The 20,648-nt window shown below is 40.4% G+C and overlaps 1 protein-coding gene across 5 annotated transcripts in view; it reads right to left on the bottom strand.

Annotated features, from left to right (window-relative positions):
- Positions 1 to 20,648, bottom strand: part of LOC105008069 (serine/threonine-protein kinase BRSK2) — an 864,007-nt gene that overhangs the window by 51,925 nt on the left and 791,434 nt on the right. For 3 of the 5 annotated variants that reach the window (XM_029115106.2, XM_029115108.2, XM_034288279.1), the window contains exons 14-16: positions 9,867 to 10,623; positions 9,656 to 9,704; positions 8,720 to 8,758 (exon numbers count right to left, since the gene is read on the bottom strand). In XM_029115106.2, the coding sequence (XP_028970939.2) occupies positions 8,720 to 8,758; positions 9,656 to 9,704; positions 9,867 to 10,623 (845 nt within the window). The remainder of the gene's footprint in view (positions 1 to 8,719; positions 8,759 to 9,655; positions 9,705 to 9,866; positions 10,624 to 20,648) is intronic. The other 2 variants (XM_034288278.1, XM_034288280.1) reach the window with 2 other exon arrangements.

Below are 20,648 nucleotides of genomic sequence, written 5' to 3'. Positions count from 1 at the left end.
TATTTGTAAAAGAATTGTGCACACTTGGAATGACTTTATAGTTTGTATTAAAAAATTTGCATAGTATAAACTAATTTGATATTTGTAATATTTCTACTCATTAATAACACTTGCCAACATAAAATACGGACACTCAGAGTTTTGTTACTAAGATTTTGCTAGAACTGTGACAAAATTATTTGTATTTGTAAATCACTGTTTGCAGTAGTATGTTTACATTGTCAATTTATTGTCTACTGTACATTCACAGGCTTTGGCTAGACGGCTGGAAAGAACTCTTGGCTGAAAAGAAGTTTCAGTTTCCGGGACAACTGAGGACATGATGTCTGATATGGAAGACTGACCCCGGTGGATTTTTGGTTTTCTCTCCTAACTGGCGCTCTGCTGAGTTTGGAAGTACCTGATCAAATCAGCTGATGAATGATGGGAGAGTCAACCGCCCTTATGGGGAGAAGAGGCGGTTACCAAAACAACCACCACAGCCCTACCCTGGACACCTGATTGCTCAGAACATTTAAAGAGAAGAGAAGCTGTGGTTTACCAGGCAACTGAGGACATGATGTCTGGTGTGGATACTGGATTTTTGGTTTCCTGATCAAATTAACTGACTGGCGATGGTCACTTGAACTGGACTGATTATCACACACACACACAAGTCTCAATTGCTGCTACCAGACACTACTTTATATAGTTTTTAGTTTAGTTTGTTGTCCATATATTTTGCTATTTGTTTTTAGCCTTTCTATTGGTGCATTGCTGTGAGGTTAGTATTGCGTAAAGGTTTTATTCACATTGACAATTTATTTTTTATTGTATCTCCTCAAAATCTGTACATTATTCCAAACTTTTGTTTTCCAGTGTCCTTTTGAGAACTTTCAATTCTTTTTTTGCTGTGTAGGAACCAGCAAGCAAGCATTTCCACTTTAAACTTATCTATCTTTAATTACATTGCTGTTATATTTATTTGCTTTGAATTAATATACGTAACATATTTTCTTGTAACCCTGTTAAATTGTTTGTATACTTTAAAGAACATTATGTTGCTGCAGTGCTGTGAGGGTACATACAAGAGTTTTCTTGTTTAACTTGTTTGCACTACTTTGACAATTGTACATCTGTTTCTTTGTACACATTCATTGTGAAATACTGTATTTTTTGCACTTCAAAAAATAAAAGCATTTTACTGGTATACGCTGTGGCTGAATAAACATGGGGGGCGGTGTAGGAAAAACAACGCGTTGAAAAGTGGGGTGGGGGGTTTATGGGGTAAAAGTCACAAAATATCCCAATGTTTTTACTGGTGGACACTCAGTCAAGGTCTGGAATCATTGCCAGTCACAATCTGTCCTCCATTGATATGTTAATACCTCACAGCAGGGGGTGGGGTTGTGACAATGGTGACGTTTGTGTGTCACGATATGTCCTAATGCCCAGGGGTGGGATTTCCTTAAAAGTAGGGAAGAGTAGAAGAATGTCCCATGCTGGAGCTGTTGCCAGTCAGGATTCGAACTGTTCTTGACTGTTGATAGTTTATTTGCGGTTCCTCTTTGTGAAAAGTTGCAACATAAACCAGCTTTGGAGTGTTGAGTAATTAAAGACTAGTTCTTACGACTGGCCTGGAATTGGCAACATTCGTAAAGGTGTCAAGATAACTTGGACTACGAAACAGGGGTATTTGGCGCAGTGTCTGTTCCTCACTCAAACCTTTCCTTTCAACTTTTTTGGAAAGGAAAGAAAAAGGTGCAGTGGTCTCTTAATTTTTTCTGGAGCTGTATGTAAAGCTAACGTGGCAGTTTTTAAAGACTACAATTTGCAGAGGCACTTCCAGAGAAAGCATGCGGACAAATACAACACTTCCTGACCACCTCATTTGTCAACGCCCATACGAGGCTCTCCTGTTCATATTGAGTGAGTGGCCCTAAACATTGATTTCTTGGGTCTGGGTAGCTGGAATAGCTGTAGTTAAAAACATGTAGTACAAAGAAAATACTGTATGAAGTTAGATAATGGCACTTTTACCGACATTTGCACTGAGTCATTGAAGTGATTTCATAGACTTATGGCTTCCCTAAAAACTGTTATCAATATACCTAATGTAATATAGCCTACTTTGTTAAGTTGAAAGTTACGTTTTAAGGCAAATATGTGTTGCAATATTTCCGTTGAGTAATAACCTTGAAAAGGGATTTCTTAGGCCTTTGCCTGCCATAATAAAAGTTGTTAACATAGTATAATACAAAACACATTGTTAAAGTAAATTAAGTTAAATTATGAAAATTAGCTATGTTGTGTGTCTTTTAGGCATGTTGGTTAAAAAGTAAACTGGCGATGCTCTCTGGCATTTTCAATGTGGCCCCTGTCTAAGTCTAAGCAAAGCAATTTTAGCTTGCTAGCTGCAGTACAGTAATGTGTTACCTTAGCCAGGTTAGTTAACTGGAAATCTAGCTTTGAGTTGGGAGCCGGATAAACCAGGGCAACATTAGCCTGTTTTCACTCTTAGAATAAGCCAACCAAGAATGCTTTAACAATATTACATGTTAAACCCCACATTCCACACAACATGTTCTTTAGTTGTGATGTTTTAGTTAAGCAAAATATAACAGTCTTAGCTGTAAGCACAGCTAATTGTAGTCATCATAACATTTTCCATTTTGGTTTTTATTATCTCTCCAGCACAGACTGCTGTGGAAGGTACGCCTTTAACTAACCTTTTCCAGTTTTTGTTGTTTTTATCTCACATTTCTATGTTTTTAACACTAACTTGAAAATATCTTCAGGTTCACTTATTGGTGTCCTAGTAAAACCCCATTTGTGACAGAATTCAGGAAATTGGGCTTAAGTCGCATGTTCCCACTTTTCAGGAGAGTAAGATGAAAAACGTGTTCTGGGACATTTAGACTTTTTTGCAGAAATGCCTTCTTGAAGTTGTGAACTTGAATGTGAATTAACTAACTAGTATGCAAAATAAATTGTAAAACTCAAACCCTTGTTTAACCAGCAGAAAATACACAACTTTTCCTGTATTGACAGAGATAATGAAGGGGCTGGACATATTGACATACTGAGTTCTGATTGGTCTATCAAGTCACTGGCTTATGACGCGACTACTTTGTCAGTATCATTGCGATCCCGGAAATTTCAAACATGGGAACATGTTGAGAGAATACTTTCTGGAAGACACTGATGCCATTACCCTCTCAGACTCGGAAGATGAATCAGACAACGATGAGGAAACCTCAGACTTGGATACTGTTCAAAAAGTGTCAGAGAAAGAGCGATGTACAGTGTTGTCTCAGATGTTGATGGAATATCCTGCAGTGTAAATTGACAAAATACAGGCATTTCATTGCAAAGGCGGAGATGGCCGAAAAGAAAACGCTGACTCGTCTTGTATAAAAACTGTCCACAGATTACTTTTACAAACAAAGGGCAACCATGGCATCCATGAAACAGACAATGGACATCAACAGACCACACTTAAATGACATAGGACTTTGTATGTAATCAGAGGATTATTCCATCTGTTCCGAAAAATGCCTACATGTATGCAGGTAAGTCTAACGTTTGCTAACTAGCTACAGTACAGAATTCCTTTTTTAGAAAGTAATTTGCATTGCTAGTTATCTAGCTATAGCTACTGACATTACTGTTAACACTAGCTAGCTAGGTAACAATGTTAACTTACCAGCTAGCCAACATTTCCTGGTGTCTTGCTTGTTGTTCGTTGGGTAGCTAGCTTTGCCTGATGATTAGCTATACTTAAATAAATAATACTTGTATGTTGGCTTTCTAGCTGAACCATCAATGCAGATATGTGCAGCTAGGTGTGTTTCAGGGGATGGGTGATTATGCCGAGCTATTTGTTATGGTTGCTAAACAGCACAGTGGCTGTACATCTGCATCTGCACTTACATTGCTGTTACTATATATTATGAAAGCTACTTTACCTTTCACTGTACGGTTTACACCTGATGTATTGTGAAAAGTGCATATGAAAAATCTTGAATTACATTTTATTTTATTTGATATAGTATGTGTTTATTAGAGACTAACCAGACCAATTTAGCACAAGGTCAGAGTGTCCCTATTTGAATACTTAAACAGCTGGGTGGGGTTAAGGCCTAAGAGTGCATGAACTACACTGAATGGGCGTAAACAAACACCAGCTCTCTCCCAAGTGTGAATATTTCAAGGCTTTTTTCTAAGCCTTGAGCAGATAATCAACTTTTAAAGCAACATATCTTTCCCATAACTTTATCAAACAGTATTGTATTATATACTATTACAAATCTGGACCTTTATTAAATGTAAAAAAAAGCAACAGGATTAGACCCTATCCCCAAATTCTGTCACATTTTTGTCCTTAGAAGCTTTACGCAACAGTGACCAGCAACATGGAGACGATAAGAACGGAAACCTTTCGGAAGGCCTGCCCATCAGTTAGGTGGAGACTGGGAAAGGGAGCCTCTTACACATGGAAACAACCTCACACCACCCAATGCCATATCTGGACCTTATGGTACGCCAGTATTTAAACTTTTTTTTGATAATGCTTGAATTAAATGTTACATTACAAACAATTAACCTGATCGTCAAATCACACTAACACATTCTCTATACTACACCGAACACAACCACTTTCTCTGCAGATGTTTTAAAGCTTATAAGCACAACCTGGCCTGTACTTTACAAATTTTTCAATTTTATAATTTGATTTCACAATCCAGAGCATTGGAACCAGTGTAGCCACATTTCAAGTTATTTCCAAGCACTATGCAAGGTAACAGTAAGAGTGCATTCAATGACTCTTCGTACTTATACCATCTAAGGCTTGAGTAAACCCAGAACTCTGCAAACTGCTTTGCTTGTCAACATGTCTCTGCCAAATGCCCAAGACTGTGAAGAAAAGTGAATGTCTCTTACTTACCGACCGACCCCCCCACCCCTTCTTAAATAGCGTTGTGGATAGAGTCGTGGACCAGCATACAATAGGTCCCTCTTTTGAATCCCGTCACAGTCAAAACAAATTATGGGTTAGGATTTGATCTGGAAAGATAAACACTTCGCTGGATACAACCTTTAGTAGCTACGTTATAGTAAACCTAAACTAAAACTGTTTACAGTTAAGTTGCGATTTTTTCTGGTGGATTTTCGAAGTATGCATCCATGCATGCTTTTGAGGGTAATTTAGTCTAGATCAAAACCCCTTTGGCAGTAAAAGAGTAGGTTGATGGTCATTGTATCAATGTCATTCATGAATGAAAGAAAAACTAAAATTTTATGCCATGAAATGAAATAGCTTTGGCAATGTGAAATTAAACTTCAGTTTCGCTAGCAATTGCTCAATTCTTATGACTATTCCAAGTAGTAGGTTGGTAGATACCAGTAAGGCTATTACTGGCTAATAAGCTGTTAAAATGGCAAAAACTATATATTTTTTAGATACTATTTATGGTGGAAGTAAACTTAATTAGAAACATTCTCAATCTGTCAAGTTAGGAAGCATAAGCAATTGGGAATCAGTGACACCTGCTTTGGTGCAAATGAAAGTGATAACAGATGGAGAGGCAACAGCAAGACCACCCCCAAAATGGGAATGGATTTGCAGGTGGTGGCCACAGACAATTGCGCTCACCTTATCTTTCTGGTTTTATACTGGTAGCATGAGGCGGTACCTGCAGTCCATTCAGTGAACAGCTCATTCTGTGCCTGCAACATCATCTAGCATGACCGGTTTGGCGGTGGGTAATTGACAGTCTGGGGAGGCATATGGTCTGGGGAAACCTCCATGTGCTAGCCAACCGTACCCTGACTGCTTTTAGGTACTGGGATGAAATCCTCACATCTATCAACACCCCTCACACTGGTGCAGTGGGCCCTGGGATCTTTGTCTGTCCCGCAAACTTGCGAATTGAAAGAAATCCGTAATTACACAAGAAGTCACCTGAAATGTTAACAAATGTTATGCAGATTGAATATAGTTTAGGTGTTAATAAGTTTTAGTGAAAACCTTTGACATGCTTGGGTGTAAAAGAACTAGGATCTACTGTTTTTCCGATATTACTCATAACCACAATGTCAGGAATGGTCAGGTTCTGTATGCAAGATCATTGACAGTAAACCGTGCAAAAAAAATGCTGACACACTACTTTTTCACTAGAACCCTATCTGTAAATCGACCTGCTAAAATCCATTAAACCTACCCTACCAACGGTCACATTCACTGCAGTATTTTGGTGGTAGGCAATTTAGCGTATGAGTGCAAAATTATGTTTAATCATGCAACATTTTGGGAAGGCGGTGCGAGATTTTGGGAAGGCGGCCATCTTTGAGTTTTATAAGCAGGAAAATCCTTGTACGGAGATGATCCATTGACCCACTCAGGGTCTCACAAACACACGGCAGTTGGAACCAAATACTTGTCAGACCGGGACAGATTTCAATTGATCTAATGTCCATTTCTAGTGTATCTCTGCCCATGCAAGTCTCTTCTTCTTATTGGTTTCCTTCAGTAGTGGTTTCTTTGCAACAATTCAACCATAAAGGCCTGATTCACCCAGTCTCCTTTTGAACAGTTTATGTTGAGATGTGTCTGTTAATATCTGAGGTGCAGTAAATGATTTCTGAAGCTGGTAACTAATGAACTTATCCTCTGCACCAGTGGTAATTCTGGGTTATCCTTTCCTGTGGCGGTCCTAATAAGAGCCAGTTTCCTCATAGTGCTTATGTTTTTTGGGTTCTTATCTTCTTGAAATTTCTGGATTGACTGTAGATTCTCTTTTTATTATTTGACGTGTTCTTGTCATATTATAGACTACAACAGTACAGTCTTAAATATGGTATTTTTAACACATTTAAAAGGAAAGAAATTCCAGAAATGTACTTCTAAAAAGCCACACCAGTTAATTGAAAAGCATCCCGGGTGACTACTTCATGAAGCTGGTGGAGAAAATGCAAAAAGGGTGCAAAGCTGTCATCAAGGCAAAGGTTGGCTAATTGAAAGAATCAACAATATGAAATGTATTTTGATCTGTTTAACTCTTTTGTGGTTGCTACATGATTCTGTGTTGTTTTTATAGTTTTATGCCTTCACTATTATTACTATTGTGAAAATTAATCAAACTAAAGAAATATCCTCGAATGAGTAAGTGTGTCCAAATTTCAGACTGTTACTATATGTTAGACCATTTTCTTTAGCTGAATGTCAATACTATTTTATTGAAACAAAATGTAATTTCTTAAGACTTCAGAACCAACAGAATCGCTACATATGTGAAGGGAAAAACAGCTATTAAGTTTTGTGTGTCACTGGTCATGGCCCTTGCAGTGAGGAGGAGGTCTTATCTGTACTTGTACATAAAGACCTTGAAAATAGTTGCACAATTACATGTGTGCTCAAATAAATCATTTAAAAAGTGTGTGTGCGTTTGTGTATGGATGATGTGTACATCAATCAATCAAATCAATCAAATTTATTTACAAAGCCCTTTTTACAACAGCAGTTGTCACAAAGTGCTTTACAGAGACACCCGGCCTTAAACCCCAAGGAGCAAACAACAGTAGTGTTGAATTTCAGTGGCTAGGAAAAACTCTCTAAGAAGGTCAAATTTTAGGAAGAAACCTAGAGAGGACCCAGGCTCAGAGGGGTGACCAGTCCACTTCTGGCTGTGCCGGGTGAGATATTAAGAGTCCAATTGGAATAATAAATACATTTCTCTGGGCTAAATCCAGAGTCTATTTGATTTTAGACTAGGTCAGAAGTATGACCAGGTGGACAAGGACAGGGACAGCAACGGGCCCCCAAAACCAGGTAATCCGCAGGTGTGGACCAGGACCTCATCTCCTCCTAAAATTTAAAACTGGAGGAGACTGAGAAAAGTTAGTAGTGCATTCCTCATATCCCCCAGCACACTAATATAGCAACGTAACACCTTGGAACTGAGACGGGGGGGTCCGGTGACGCTGTGGCCCTACCCGGGGGAGGCCCCGGACAGGGCCCAACAGGCAGGAAATCAATCCACCCACATTGCCAGGCATCAACCAAAGGGACACCCACCAACCGCAACCCCCCTGTATTGCTAGCAGCGTACAGCCCAATTGCACAAGTGCGCAACATAGAGTCAACAACAAGCCAGTGACTCTTCAAGCCTACTGGTCACCTTCACGCCCCCGGGCCAGGCTATACCTAATTATAAACCGTGCTGTAGAGATGAGTTTTTAGTAGACACTTGAAAGTTTGCACTGAGTTTGCATTTCTAACCTTAATTGGCAGATCATTCTTGTGTTCGTAGGTTACGTGTAGGTATGTATGGTTGGATCATTTCAGCAAGGTAAGTAGGAGCAAGTCCATGTATTGATTTATAGGTTAAGAGTAAAACCTTAAAATCAGCCCTAACCTTAACAGGCAGCCAGTGTCAGGACGCCAAGACAGGAGTAATGTGTTCAAATTTTTTTGTTCTAGTTAGGATTCTAGCCGTCGTGTGCAGCACTAATTGAAGTTTATTTATTAATTCATCTGGATAATCACAGAGAAGAGCATTGCAGTAATCTAGTCTAGAAGTAACGAAACATTTTTGCAATGTTTCGAAGATGAAAATAAGCAGCTCTTGAGACATATTTTATATGTTCTTCAAAGGAGAGGTCAGGGTCAAGGGTAACGCCAAGGTTTGTTTTACAGGAGGTGGGTGTGTGTTATGTAGAGGTGGAAAAACATACTTACTCTGGGGAAGAGTCTGGTGTGATGCTGCGTGTATGTTTCCTAGGGTAGGATATACAACAGCACATTTATCCTTTGTTTACTTTCACTCAAAAGGGCTCTAAAATTACTCATAAATGTTCTAATGTTAAAATTAATGGTTGTTCTATAGCATTTGGAGGCTCTACTAACACTTCCAAAGGCTGTTATGTTTTTCCTTAAGGCTATATAATTGCCACTAAAGTTTTTATTATTGCTTCAAATAGTTATGTTATTGCTCCAATAGGCTCTATTATTACCCCTAAAGGCAACTATTACTCCTAAAGGGTCTTATGACAGCAAGTTATTACAATTCATCTTTCACTTGAATTAATGGATTGCAATTATGTCTCCAGGTCACACTACTGTTATCAACTTGGCTCCTGGAGGTCTCAATTGCGAGTTAATTGAATAATATACAGTGGCTTGGAGTTATTATACCATTGGTACATACAGACGTCATTAACTAGCAAAATAATAAAATAAAATGGGTCCTTTACTTTTAGCTCTCTAGCTTACGTTTATGTACTTTATATATATTTTCCATCTAAGTTAATTTAATGTCATCACAAAGACAACCAGAGGTTATATGGGTGATTTGCCTGCCTGGTTGTATTTTCAAGACATTAATGCATTTTAGTTAGTAGAAACGTACTGCTTTTAATGATTTTTTAATACTCCCAAGGTCTGCATTGCCTGCTACCCTGCTACTACTTACTTTGTAGTGTGTGTGTGCAGGAGTGTAGGCAAACTTGAGGGCAGGTGTGAGGTTGTGTATATCTGTGTTAGGGTTATCCAGTTGAGTGTGAGTGAGTGTGTGTGTTATTTTATTTTATTTCAACAGTTAAGTCAATTTAGCCATTTCCTCCTTTCCAAAGGTTGCAAGGGAATTGAGTTTTGTTCAAGCATATATGCACTTACTCTGGGGAAGACTCTGGTGTGAGACTTGACATCTCCTCTTGTGTGGGAACTGGGCAGAGAGAACCGGGTTTAGGGAAAAATAATGGACAAAGGTTTGAGAATGGATGAAACATTGATTGCATGTAGCCTGTCGTCATATAAGAGAAATTACAAGCAGGGTTTTTCCAAAGCCTTCAAAAACCCTGCTCAGTCTTGCTTAATGTCTCTGTACCTTGTAGTTTCCGGCGATGGAATCGCGGTGAGCCGAGGAAGCTGTTCTTGATGGAGTTTAGACGCGTTCTCCAGGGCAGCCCACCAATTGACGGGCTGGGAGGTGGTGTGGGGTTGGGTGTGCCCGCTGGGCTTTCCTTGGGTGTGTGCACTGGGGTGCCCTTTGGGGTTGGGAGGGGGCTTCCCCGGGGGGAGGGGTGAGGGGTCACCTGTATTAAGGGGATAGATTTGGGACCGTAATCAGTGCCCGAGTGTGAGGAAGATGGGGCGGACAAGGGCACAGGAGAAACTGGATGGATGTGATGCAGCTGAATGGGTGAAAAGGGTGCCACGGCGGGGGTGACTGAAAGCTGGGGGAGTGTGGCTGTGGTTAGAGATAGGTGCTGTGGCCCCATGAGGCTGCTCGGGCAGGTCAAGGGGGAAGGGACCAAGGTGGCAGAAGATGAAGTGGATAGTTGTTGGCAGGGGATGAATGTCTCTGACTTAGGGGGACCTGTAGCTGGGACAAGGGGGTGCATCTCTGGAAGGGGGTTAGAGCGGGTGGTCACGAGTGGTTTAGGGGCAAGTCTGGGCTTGGTTAGAACAGTTTTAGTGCTGGGGTCAGGGGAGAGCAGAAGCCCACTGTCCGGGGCCAAGGTGTCCGGGGCACGGTGGGCGACTGTACGATTGGTGCGGGGAGAGGGGCAGGGGCTGGGGCTGGTGTTGGGCGACTGGGAGAGGTCTAGAGATAATGGCGGCACACCAAACTTTCGGACAGGCTATGTTTTAGCAACAAATAGGTGAGCATAGGTGCAATGGTGTGGGTGAGGGTGTACACACAGACATAAACAAATTCACATAAAAATATATACCACCACATGCATACGCAGATATATCACAGAGCAAAGAAAGCCAGCCACAAAACCGGTAGCGAGGGTGGAAGCATGTGAGGGGTGATACAGAAATTACGGAGGAAGGAGTGTAAAACAAAAAAGACAAAAGAAGAAAAAAACATGCAGTTGGTTAGCTCATTCCACCGAGCAGGCAACTGGAAAAGCTATAAGACAGGTAAACAAGAGGATTGAAGAAAAAAAAAAGAACACTGCAAGTGTTCAAAAACAAACATATGTTAAAGAAGAGCTAAGTATAAGCTTGACTTTAGAATGCCATGTAATACAAAATTATTTGCTGGGATTGTCCAAGGCTGACAAACACACACAGAATGGTGGCAGGCTAGCTATGTGAGTGAGGCATCAGCAATAAAAGATTAAAACTAGAACCATCCAGCTGCCAAGTTGTCCCCATGCCCACCAGCCTTGTTAAAGCATGGCTTCCATTCCTAATCAACTCCTCTCTCACCACTGGTATTGTACCACCCTCCCTGAAGATTGCTGCTGTGTTGTGGTAATTCTTGAACTGATCTATACTTGGTCCTAAAAATGTATGAATGGGTACTAGTTAAAGGTACTGAGTCCCCATGTTTGGATGACAAAAAGGGTAAGTAGTCTTAAACATTAAGGAAACACGCTGTCAGTATAAGTGTTATTAACAATTATGTTGACCCTTGGTACAACATTCTATATTCCAACAGATTGAGGACAGCCGGGTGATGATACAAAGTACATTATCACAATGGGGTCAGTTTTGGACACCCTTCCTTGTGGCTGCACAGCGTGAGGGGATTTTTATTTTGTTTTCTTTCAGGCTTGAAAGCTGAAGGTAATACAGCCAACTCTTCAAAACTGCGCTGTATGTAAATGTATGTTTGAGTTAGAATATTTAAACCTGAAAAGTGGATTGTAATTTACACGTTAAATCAGAGAAATGGCGAAAGATAATGCTAACAACAGACCAGACACGGAACAGCCAACAACCTCTACACATAATCAAACAACCACACCCCAAAATACATATGAACTAACCATTACTTTGTTACACAGTGATGCGCACAATAATCCTCAGATACAAGGCTTGTTAACCGAGCTTAGTAGCCCCCATTTTTCTCACGATCTAGTTGACACTCCTTCGAGCTCTCTGATGCAAACTCAGTGCAGTGATGGCGATGTTAAAGTTATACAATTTGACAATGTTGAATTACGACAGTTGATAAATTTACAAAATACTGGTGAAGTTGGTGATTTTGGCACATTCTACGCAAGTATTATGGCAGGCTTGGATACTTTGAGTGTTAGAGCTTCAGACTTTGTACACGGGCCTGGTGATCGTCTGCAGATTGAGTTGATTGGTGAATCTCTGATAGACCCCGTAAATGTGACCATGAGAGCGGATGAATATAATGAACGCACGTTTGGTAATTTACTTGAAAGTGTTATGCAGAATAATGCCGAGATTATGATTGATGAATCACTAGAACTGGTGGTACAAATTGTCAAAAACTGTGAGGGTGGTGCCCCGCGACGTAAAGCTCAAACATTGTTGATAGATCAGATTATCAATAAAAAAAGAAGACATTTATATGTGGCTGTGAATAATGATTCTACATGTTTTTCTGTTTGTTTGATGGGTATGTTGAACCCGCAGTACACATATCCTGAGGCCCTGATTAGTGGTCGTGAGTTACATAAGGGTGCTGGTTTAGCATTAGCTGATTGTGTGGCATTCACAGATATTGTTCAGTTTGAAGAAATGACAGGGTGTAAAATTGTTGTCTTTCACCTAACACGAGATGGTCACTTTACCAAGTTTCAAAACAGCGAGGACACCCACCCTAGAACTGTATTTATGTACTTACACGATAACCGTTTCTATGGCATCATGAATCTGAAGGATTTTCTGGGTGTGTCTTATGTCTGTGACTGGTGCTATACCGGTTTCAACACACGTGGTGATCATGGTTGTAAACATAGCTGTAGTGGCTGTCTTCATGAAGATTGTCATACCCAACCCCGTAACACAAAGCAGTGACTTCACTGTAAATGGATATGTTATTCAGATTTTTGTTATAGCCTGCATAAACGTTTGAAGCACTACAAAAGTGTGGATCGTTGGGTTAGCAGGTGTGACCAGAAGAAATACTGTGTCGATTGCAGCCGTCATTACATGTTGGCCCCCATCCAAAACCGCATTACTATGGTGTGAATACCATGATGGCTAAAGAAAAAGATGAGTTTTTGCAATGCTATGCAACTGTTTCCGCAGACCCCTTTGTCATGCAGGATGAAATAAAGGCTTACTGCGTGAATGATGTGGTCATCTTGAGAGAGGGTTGTATGCGCTACAGACTCGAGTTCCTGGAGTGTGGTGGTGTTGACCCATTCCGGTCAATTACGATTGCTTCGGCTTGCATGAAAATCTTTTGCAACAGATTCCTCACCAAGGACACCATTGCATTGGTCCCCTCAGACAACTACAACCGTTGTCAGAAGACATTCTCAAACAGCTCAATCCAGTGGCTTGAATATGTGGCCTCTGATGAGAATATATCAATACAGCACGCCCTGAACAGGGGTGAAGGGAAAATCGGTGCCTACTACGTTGATGGATTCAATGACAAAGATTCAGTATGGGTTGATGCACCAGCAATGGTTGACAAAGCTAGAGGCTTTGAAAGAACAACACAACGTACATGTTCAATACATATCGGAGTGTGAGTGGAATCAGCTTAAAAACACATCCGCAGATGTCAAAGCTTTCTTGAAGACCTTTGGTGCTCCAGAGCGCCTTGACCCTCGGGTTGCTCTTTTTGGCGGTCGTACCAATGTGATTCATCTGAAGTTTACGGCTCAAGAAGGGGAGACAATTCAGTATAACGATGTCTGTAGTCTTTACCCATTCTGCAACAAGACAAAGACTTATCCGATTGGGCATCCAGACATAAAAAGACATAGCATCTGTCACGGTACGGTGAGCAGCAGCGCCACCGTGCCATGCACCTTCGGTTCCAACCACACATGAACGCACCCTAGACTTGTTTTGTGTCAGGTTGTTAATCAGGCACACCAGGTCCCTATCATCTCGTTTGTAAGTGTTTAAATGTTTCCCCTCTGCTCCCCGCATTTGTGGATCATTGTTGTTTGATGTCATTGTGTGTGTTGCCGTTGCATGTAAGAGCGCTATACCCGTTGCATATATTCGTTTTGCTGCTTAAGTCAGCCCTTTTCTTTCGTTGTGTTTTGTTTGTGCTCAGTGTTTGTTACATTAAATAGGTCAACACCGACTACCTCTGCCTGCGCATGGTTCCTTACTCTTGCAACGCATGACAGCATCTTCATAATTCAGACCTTTTGTCATTAGATAGAGAAAGAACACACAATGTTGTCCACACGTGGTTGAAACCATGTCCTGTACTTGTTTTGAACTGTATTCCACATTCTCACAGGTTTTCAGAAAGGCCTTGATTGACTTGGGAAGATATGTAAAATCCGGGGGGTTTCCAAAACTGTCAGAAAACCTTCCAGTGCCATCGTCCGTTATGTAAATAGCCAGCCATTGCTCCCTGGGGTGATTGCTTGGGTGTGTATTAACAATCATCATTGATGAAACATCTTGGACTGGCCCCCTAGGTAGTTGGTCGCTTGCCAGCACACCATAAAAATTAGTCCTAGATGAAAATTTGTTCACCACACCAGTCAACTCTGCAGTATTCATTTTCTACACCGTTTTCCTAATAGTAGTCAACCATGACTTGTCGCCGGTTTGATACTTCGATAATGGAGTCAAAGATTTAATAAACAACTAAATGAATTGTGTGGGGTTGGTTGTCTGAACCTCATCTCAAGTCGTACATTCCCTGACTTGATCAAGGATAGGTGCTGACCACACTCCTCGTCTGGCGTGCAGTTGAATGCATAAAGGGCATAGCCGTGTAAGAAGTCCGACCTGTCAATGGCCAAGGCTTGGTCCTTTAGGTGTTTTCCTGAATTCCGGAATTTTACCAAGGCCAATTGGTAAAATTTACGTACTGCCGACTCTGTTACGTAATTTGGTTGGAATGGTTTGCTAGGAAATTGCTGACCATCTACACACATAGCCATAAACTCCAAATTATAATGTTTGAAATTAAATAGATTTTTTGTGTAACTTCTGGTAAAATTGTCATTGTCCACCAATCCGATGACAATACATTTTGGCAGAGGTCCTAAAAATAGGTTTTCCTGGTTGCAAACGCGAGCCCTAGCCGGAAAATTAAATGTCTACATACACACTATTTCAATTGGGTACTTGGCATTGGTTGAGAATAGCGCTTGAGTGTGTCCAAGTTTCACGGCTGGTGAAACAGACACTTAGTGACGCAAATAGTGACGCTGATAATATATGCAAACGATAACGCACATCCCCGACCCCCATAAGGCAGAACTCATCTTTACCGCGCACCATCCTAACCTTTATGTCAACGCTGTTTAACATGAGTTTGTCTTAAATGAAGATATCGCTATGAACAGGGCCAATCATTTCAAATGTTGTACTATGCGCTGAATAGGCAGCTCTTTTTGTAAGTCCTTCGTTATCGCTTGCAGGGTCCATAACATCCATGTTACCTGCGGCATCTTTGTAAAACAAACCAGCTGAAAACTGTGTCTTTAATGTATCACATCCGTAATTCAGAATGCTCTCTATAACGGCTCTGTAGGGGTATGTGTTGCTACTCTGATTAATTAAACCATCACCCAAGGAGACATCCACTTGTGAAAATAGGGTGGCTATCGGATAGTTGATAACCCCAACACGTGCTCTGGCATCAATATTAGTTCTGTCCGGTTTAGTGACTTTTACACGTAGGTACAACAAAGTATTGTTTAGATCAACGTAGTCTTCGCCATTCCCGGCAATAAAGAACTCCAGAGGGGCTGCGTCTGATATTGCTGATAGGGTCGTTATTTCAATGTATGTATTTTTCTTAATAGATGTCTGTTTGAAGGGAATTGTGAATAAATCCAACTCTGTTTTCATACATTCACCAGACATACGGTGTAGGAGTTCAATATTTCTAAAATATATTCTTAATCAGCTTTGCTGTGTTCCCTTTGAGTGTCCCCCGAGCTGTATGTCCTCTTTTAACCGTGGCTCTTGTTTTTGTTTCATTCTTGCGTTTTTTACTCTTGGGTAGGCTCCTCCTACCAGGTGGTCTCTTTCTAACACCTCAAGTCATAACCATCAATCCAGAACCATCCTGCTGTTTTGTTTGTCGTGACATAACACTGTTGACAACATCGCCAACTATATTCCTAGCTGCATTCTTCAGATGTGGTTTTGTTATTGAGAACCCGCGCTTCAACAAAGGTATTCCCATCCGGAAAAGCCCTCGGAAAAGGCCCCCTAGACCAGCCCCATACATTGCAGCGCTACCATGATACCCCGGTAAACTGCTACTGGCCTGTGTTGTGTAGTATTCAACATACCTTTGAGGATCATCGTAGAGTTTCTGAGGCTGCATCTTGAATTCTAAAAGATTGTTTGACGGGTCTGAAGTGTCATTTTGTCATCACCTTCCCCACTACAAATGAAACCAGCTGGTTTTGATCAGATTTTACTTCAATACAGATCTCATCAAATTGACTCTTACTAAGAGGTACTTAGTGTGGCTTGTCGTACGTCACTGTGACAACTTCTTTTTTTCCCCCTTCAATATGTATAGTTCGCAACAGTGGGACATGGCTGTCACCAACACGTTGACAATCATTTATATCTGTGTAGATGTATAAGGTATTAAACCCAGCCAGAATATCTGTGGGGAATGTTCCAAACCATGGGGTGTACCAGCGCTCGCCTGGTTTTAAGCCCAATATCTGTTCCAGTTTGTTATTAAATTAAATTTGTATTAAACATTCTATTTTTAAATTCATCATACCCAGCCCTTGCACCATGTGGTTTTATATAACTGTTGAGCTCTGTCACTAGTTTTACTATGCCGCTGTAATAACCGGTGTTGAGTTCCTATTTCCAAGTTTTATCGTTATTCAAGTCATGTAGTTCAAATGCGTTTTCACCCCATGTAAAAGTCTTCCATGTGAATGTGGGTATTGGAATTCTACCAAAGATACTTCCCAATCAACTTTCACTGTACTTTCTCATTCAAAACTGCTTCATCGTCAGCAGGCTTCATCTTAATAGACCGATGGTAGCTATGGTTATATCGATGAACTTGAATAACCTCAACATAGCGATGAGTGTTGGCAGCTGTGAGATACCTCCACATTCATGATTTAATTGTTTTATTAAATCTCTCAACGATACTCCCTTTGACATTTTCTGTAGCAAAATGTTTAATGTTGTACTTCTTTATTAACATTTAAAAATGCTAATTAAAAAACTCCTTCCCCTTGTGCGTATTTGCTTAATACCTCTATGCATGTTAAAATACATTTCATGTTATTGTTTTCCACACATGTCAACCAAATCCAGCTGAAATTGGGAATTTATATCATGAACAGTAACTCTATTTCTTTGAAAATGTATAGCTACAGGCCTGTGCAGCGTGTATGTATCCTGGGCGAGCAGCCAGTCATCGGCCACGCCATTTTCTCTCCGGTTTTCTTTAAGTATGCTCTTTTCAAATCCTCTCTACCCACATAAGCATCAGGGTTTGCCGGGTCGTAGTAAATACTTTTCATAACCTGTTCAGACATCGTAGAGCATTCGAGCAATAATGAGAATTAATACATGTTTAACATCGTTTTATTTGAGTTTTTGAAATAACACAACCAAGATATTCAGAAAAATTACACAAACATTCAGATTTCTCATAGTGTTTGTTTATATACATGTTAACATGAGAACTGAAGTTACCCGTCCTTAGACAACAGCCTCTTTGCTTTTGTCGCACCACGCATACAGCATCCTCATTACATTTGTCCATGTATTCATCCCTGTTCTCACTCAGTCTCTGTGTGATGTTCGGCTCCAACTTGAGCTCATGCAGAAAGTTCTCAGCGTCCTGATTTTTGGCCCCCAGTCACCGATGCATTCAAAGCCTTGACCAACACATTTCAGTCAGTGTTAAAACTCTCCACAATGTCATCATAATGGGTCTCAAAATAATAATCAGGCGGTTCAAGTCAAGAATGTAATCTTGAGACATGTTTCATAGATTCTTCCGACTGCTTGATAGTCACAGGCGGTGTGTCTGTTTTTATGCTGTGTTGAGGACGGTGTTAATGTAAGGCAGGGCTTCAGGGTCTTACGTCAGTCGAGCACTCCGCAGGCAGTGTGTCTGTTTTTATGCTGTGTTGAGGACGGTGTTAATGTAAGGCAGGGCTTCAGGGTCTTACGTCAGTTGAGCACTCCGCAGTCACAATCTCCATTCCTGTTCAATTTCCAATACCCATTGTTGTGCCAACATATCCTGGAGTAGTTGATGAATTCGGGTTAAACTCTGCATTGTTTTATTTGGGGCAGACCATGCCAATCATCCCATAAAACATGAAAGGTTAACAACCACCGGTTGTAGGCCATGTGTTGCACCACTTGTAAGTAGATAAAACACCGGGGTTATAGATTTGCCGAACACCATTTGTTGAACACCAAACATCTTATCGCTGACACAACACTTATTTATTGCCTGGGAATTTAACATTCCGGAACCCTAAGGCCAATTTGTTAATCATCAAACATAACCCACCTGTTATAACACTAGTCTGGTTTGCTCATCAGGCGTTTTAAAACATCAAACACGGGCACATCAATGTAATCATAAATTACAAAGTCACCGGACATGCATAAGTCACTCCTGAAGTCCCGCCCGTACCCACGTCATACAGGAAGTTCAACCCTAACATACATCAAACCGAATGTCCCGCCCACCTGTCACATCAATATGAATGTCCCGCCATTCATATCCCTTCCATAAATCACCATTCTGACACATTATACCCTACATTTACTACTAGCCTTTCTTGAGAGTTTTTTTCCACCTACTGTTGCTGTGTTAATAAGAGAAGTGATTTTTTTTTTGCAAACAGCAACTATATTAGATGAGTAAAGAAATAACTCTGAAATTTCAGTTAACGTGGGACATCGGCTAAGTTGGGCACATGGCGTCTCTTACTACAGAGAGTCTGAAGACCATGTCACATTTTTGTGAGGAAACTTTACTTGGCTCCAGGAAGGGGGGCAGACCCCCTGGGTTGGCCTTTACCAACCTTTCCCCTCAAATCAAAGTATTAGCACTAAGGGTTACATTTGACTGTTCTGCCTGTTCTCACCTGTGGCAATTTCCCAAACATGAGTATGTTCAGTTTTGTGTTAATCAAACGTTAAGAGCAAGCTCCATGTATTTTCCTTTCAATAGCTTCATGTCAAAATGTATGGTTTTGAAACCTACTTGTAGTGAGGGTAGAGACCTACAGTCGTCCCCCATTGTTAATAACTAGAACAATCTTGATGTCTGTCCATGAAATAGGCATGAAAGTAGCGATTTTAGCTGACTGCCACTATTTGGTGTAACGTAGACATGCATTAAAGTTGGACAAATTCCCTAGGCTTTAGGAGGTTAATTGAGTTATGATCTTTATGTTGTCTCAACTTAGTTTGGCTATTGCCTGTGGAAATGCACATTTTGTGCTTGTTTGGGAGTTTCACTGGGTGAGACAACTTTGTTTATGGGTTGTATGGTTTATAATTCCTTCGCATGAGCGAACGTGTTTGCGACCTTTTACTGAATGAATGTTTGATTCATCCCGACTATCGATTTTCTTTTCATGTCTGTCCTGTAATGGTTCTGCTTTCACACTTCGAGTCATTTTCTGTTGACTCTGTCGTGAAAGCAGGGGGGACTGTATGAAATTATTATCTATGATGAAAATGAGTTGAACTTCAAAGAGAATTAAATAGGTATTTAAAGAGTTACATGAAGAATTTTATTTTTCTGTTTCCATAGTTATAAAAGAAAATTGGCATCTGTTAAAATCAGCATCCCTTAGTGTCCGTTCACAGTGTTTGTCTAATTTGGGTTTTTGGGAAAATGTTTTATGGTTGAGTAGAATACATTTTACCAATTTGATTTGGTTAAGCTAAGAAAGAACTAATTTGATGGGATGAATAAGTGACTGTTCAGTTTGTTTGTGTGATATTTGAATAGAAGTAATCATATTAATTTAATGCATTATGGAATAAGTGGGTAAAAATGTGCGGGGAGCATATTTTTGTTATTCCTTACATGTTTACTAAGGTTTGAAATGTTTAATTGAAACTGAGAAAGTAATGCTGCATCAAGTTCTATTCCAGAAAACCAAGTTGAGAAGTTTTACAAACACCTGTGTGTGGGGTGAGGGGGGCTGTTTGAAATGGGTTTTTGACTTGTTTGGAGTCTTTAGAAGAGAAACAGACATACTGGTAACATTATCAAAATTGGGTATTCTAATTCGGCTACATTGAATACTTGTTGTTCATTATTCTGGTTTTGACTAGAAGGAAGCGGAAATGTCAATTCCATGTTTATTTACATATCCAATGACTCTTCATTATTTTTATAGACATGTTTACCTATATACTTAATTTCTGTCCTAGGAGACAATAATTGGAATGTTAACGGTTAACAGATGTTACTTTGAGGTGTATGCTGAGACAAAAAGGTTTGCTTGCTCTTGCCTCCAGGGTGAGCTCTGGGGAGATGGGGGGGGGGGGGGGTGTCATGATTTATGACAGGATAACAATGTCTTATGTGTCAGTGCTTAGAAAGAAGCTACACTAGCAGAACAGAAGCACCAGAAATGTTAATGTTTTCACTATACTGTTCCTGTTTACAACTGTTCTAATCTATTTAGACAAAGGAAGCAGAAAGACATTAGAAATATAGGTTTGAGTGTTAGGTAGGATTTTGTTAGGTATGGGTTCTAATGCATTAGCA

Source organism: Esox lucius, chromosome 19, assembly GCF_011004845.1.
Source record: "Esox lucius isolate fEsoLuc1 chromosome 19, fEsoLuc1.pri, whole genome shotgun sequence".
NCBI classification, from domain to species: Eukaryota; Metazoa; Chordata; class Actinopteri; order Esociformes; family Esocidae; genus Esox; species Esox lucius.
The sequence above is the reverse complement of the archived record's forward strand: the minus strand, read 5'-3'. Positions and strand labels throughout refer to the sequence as shown.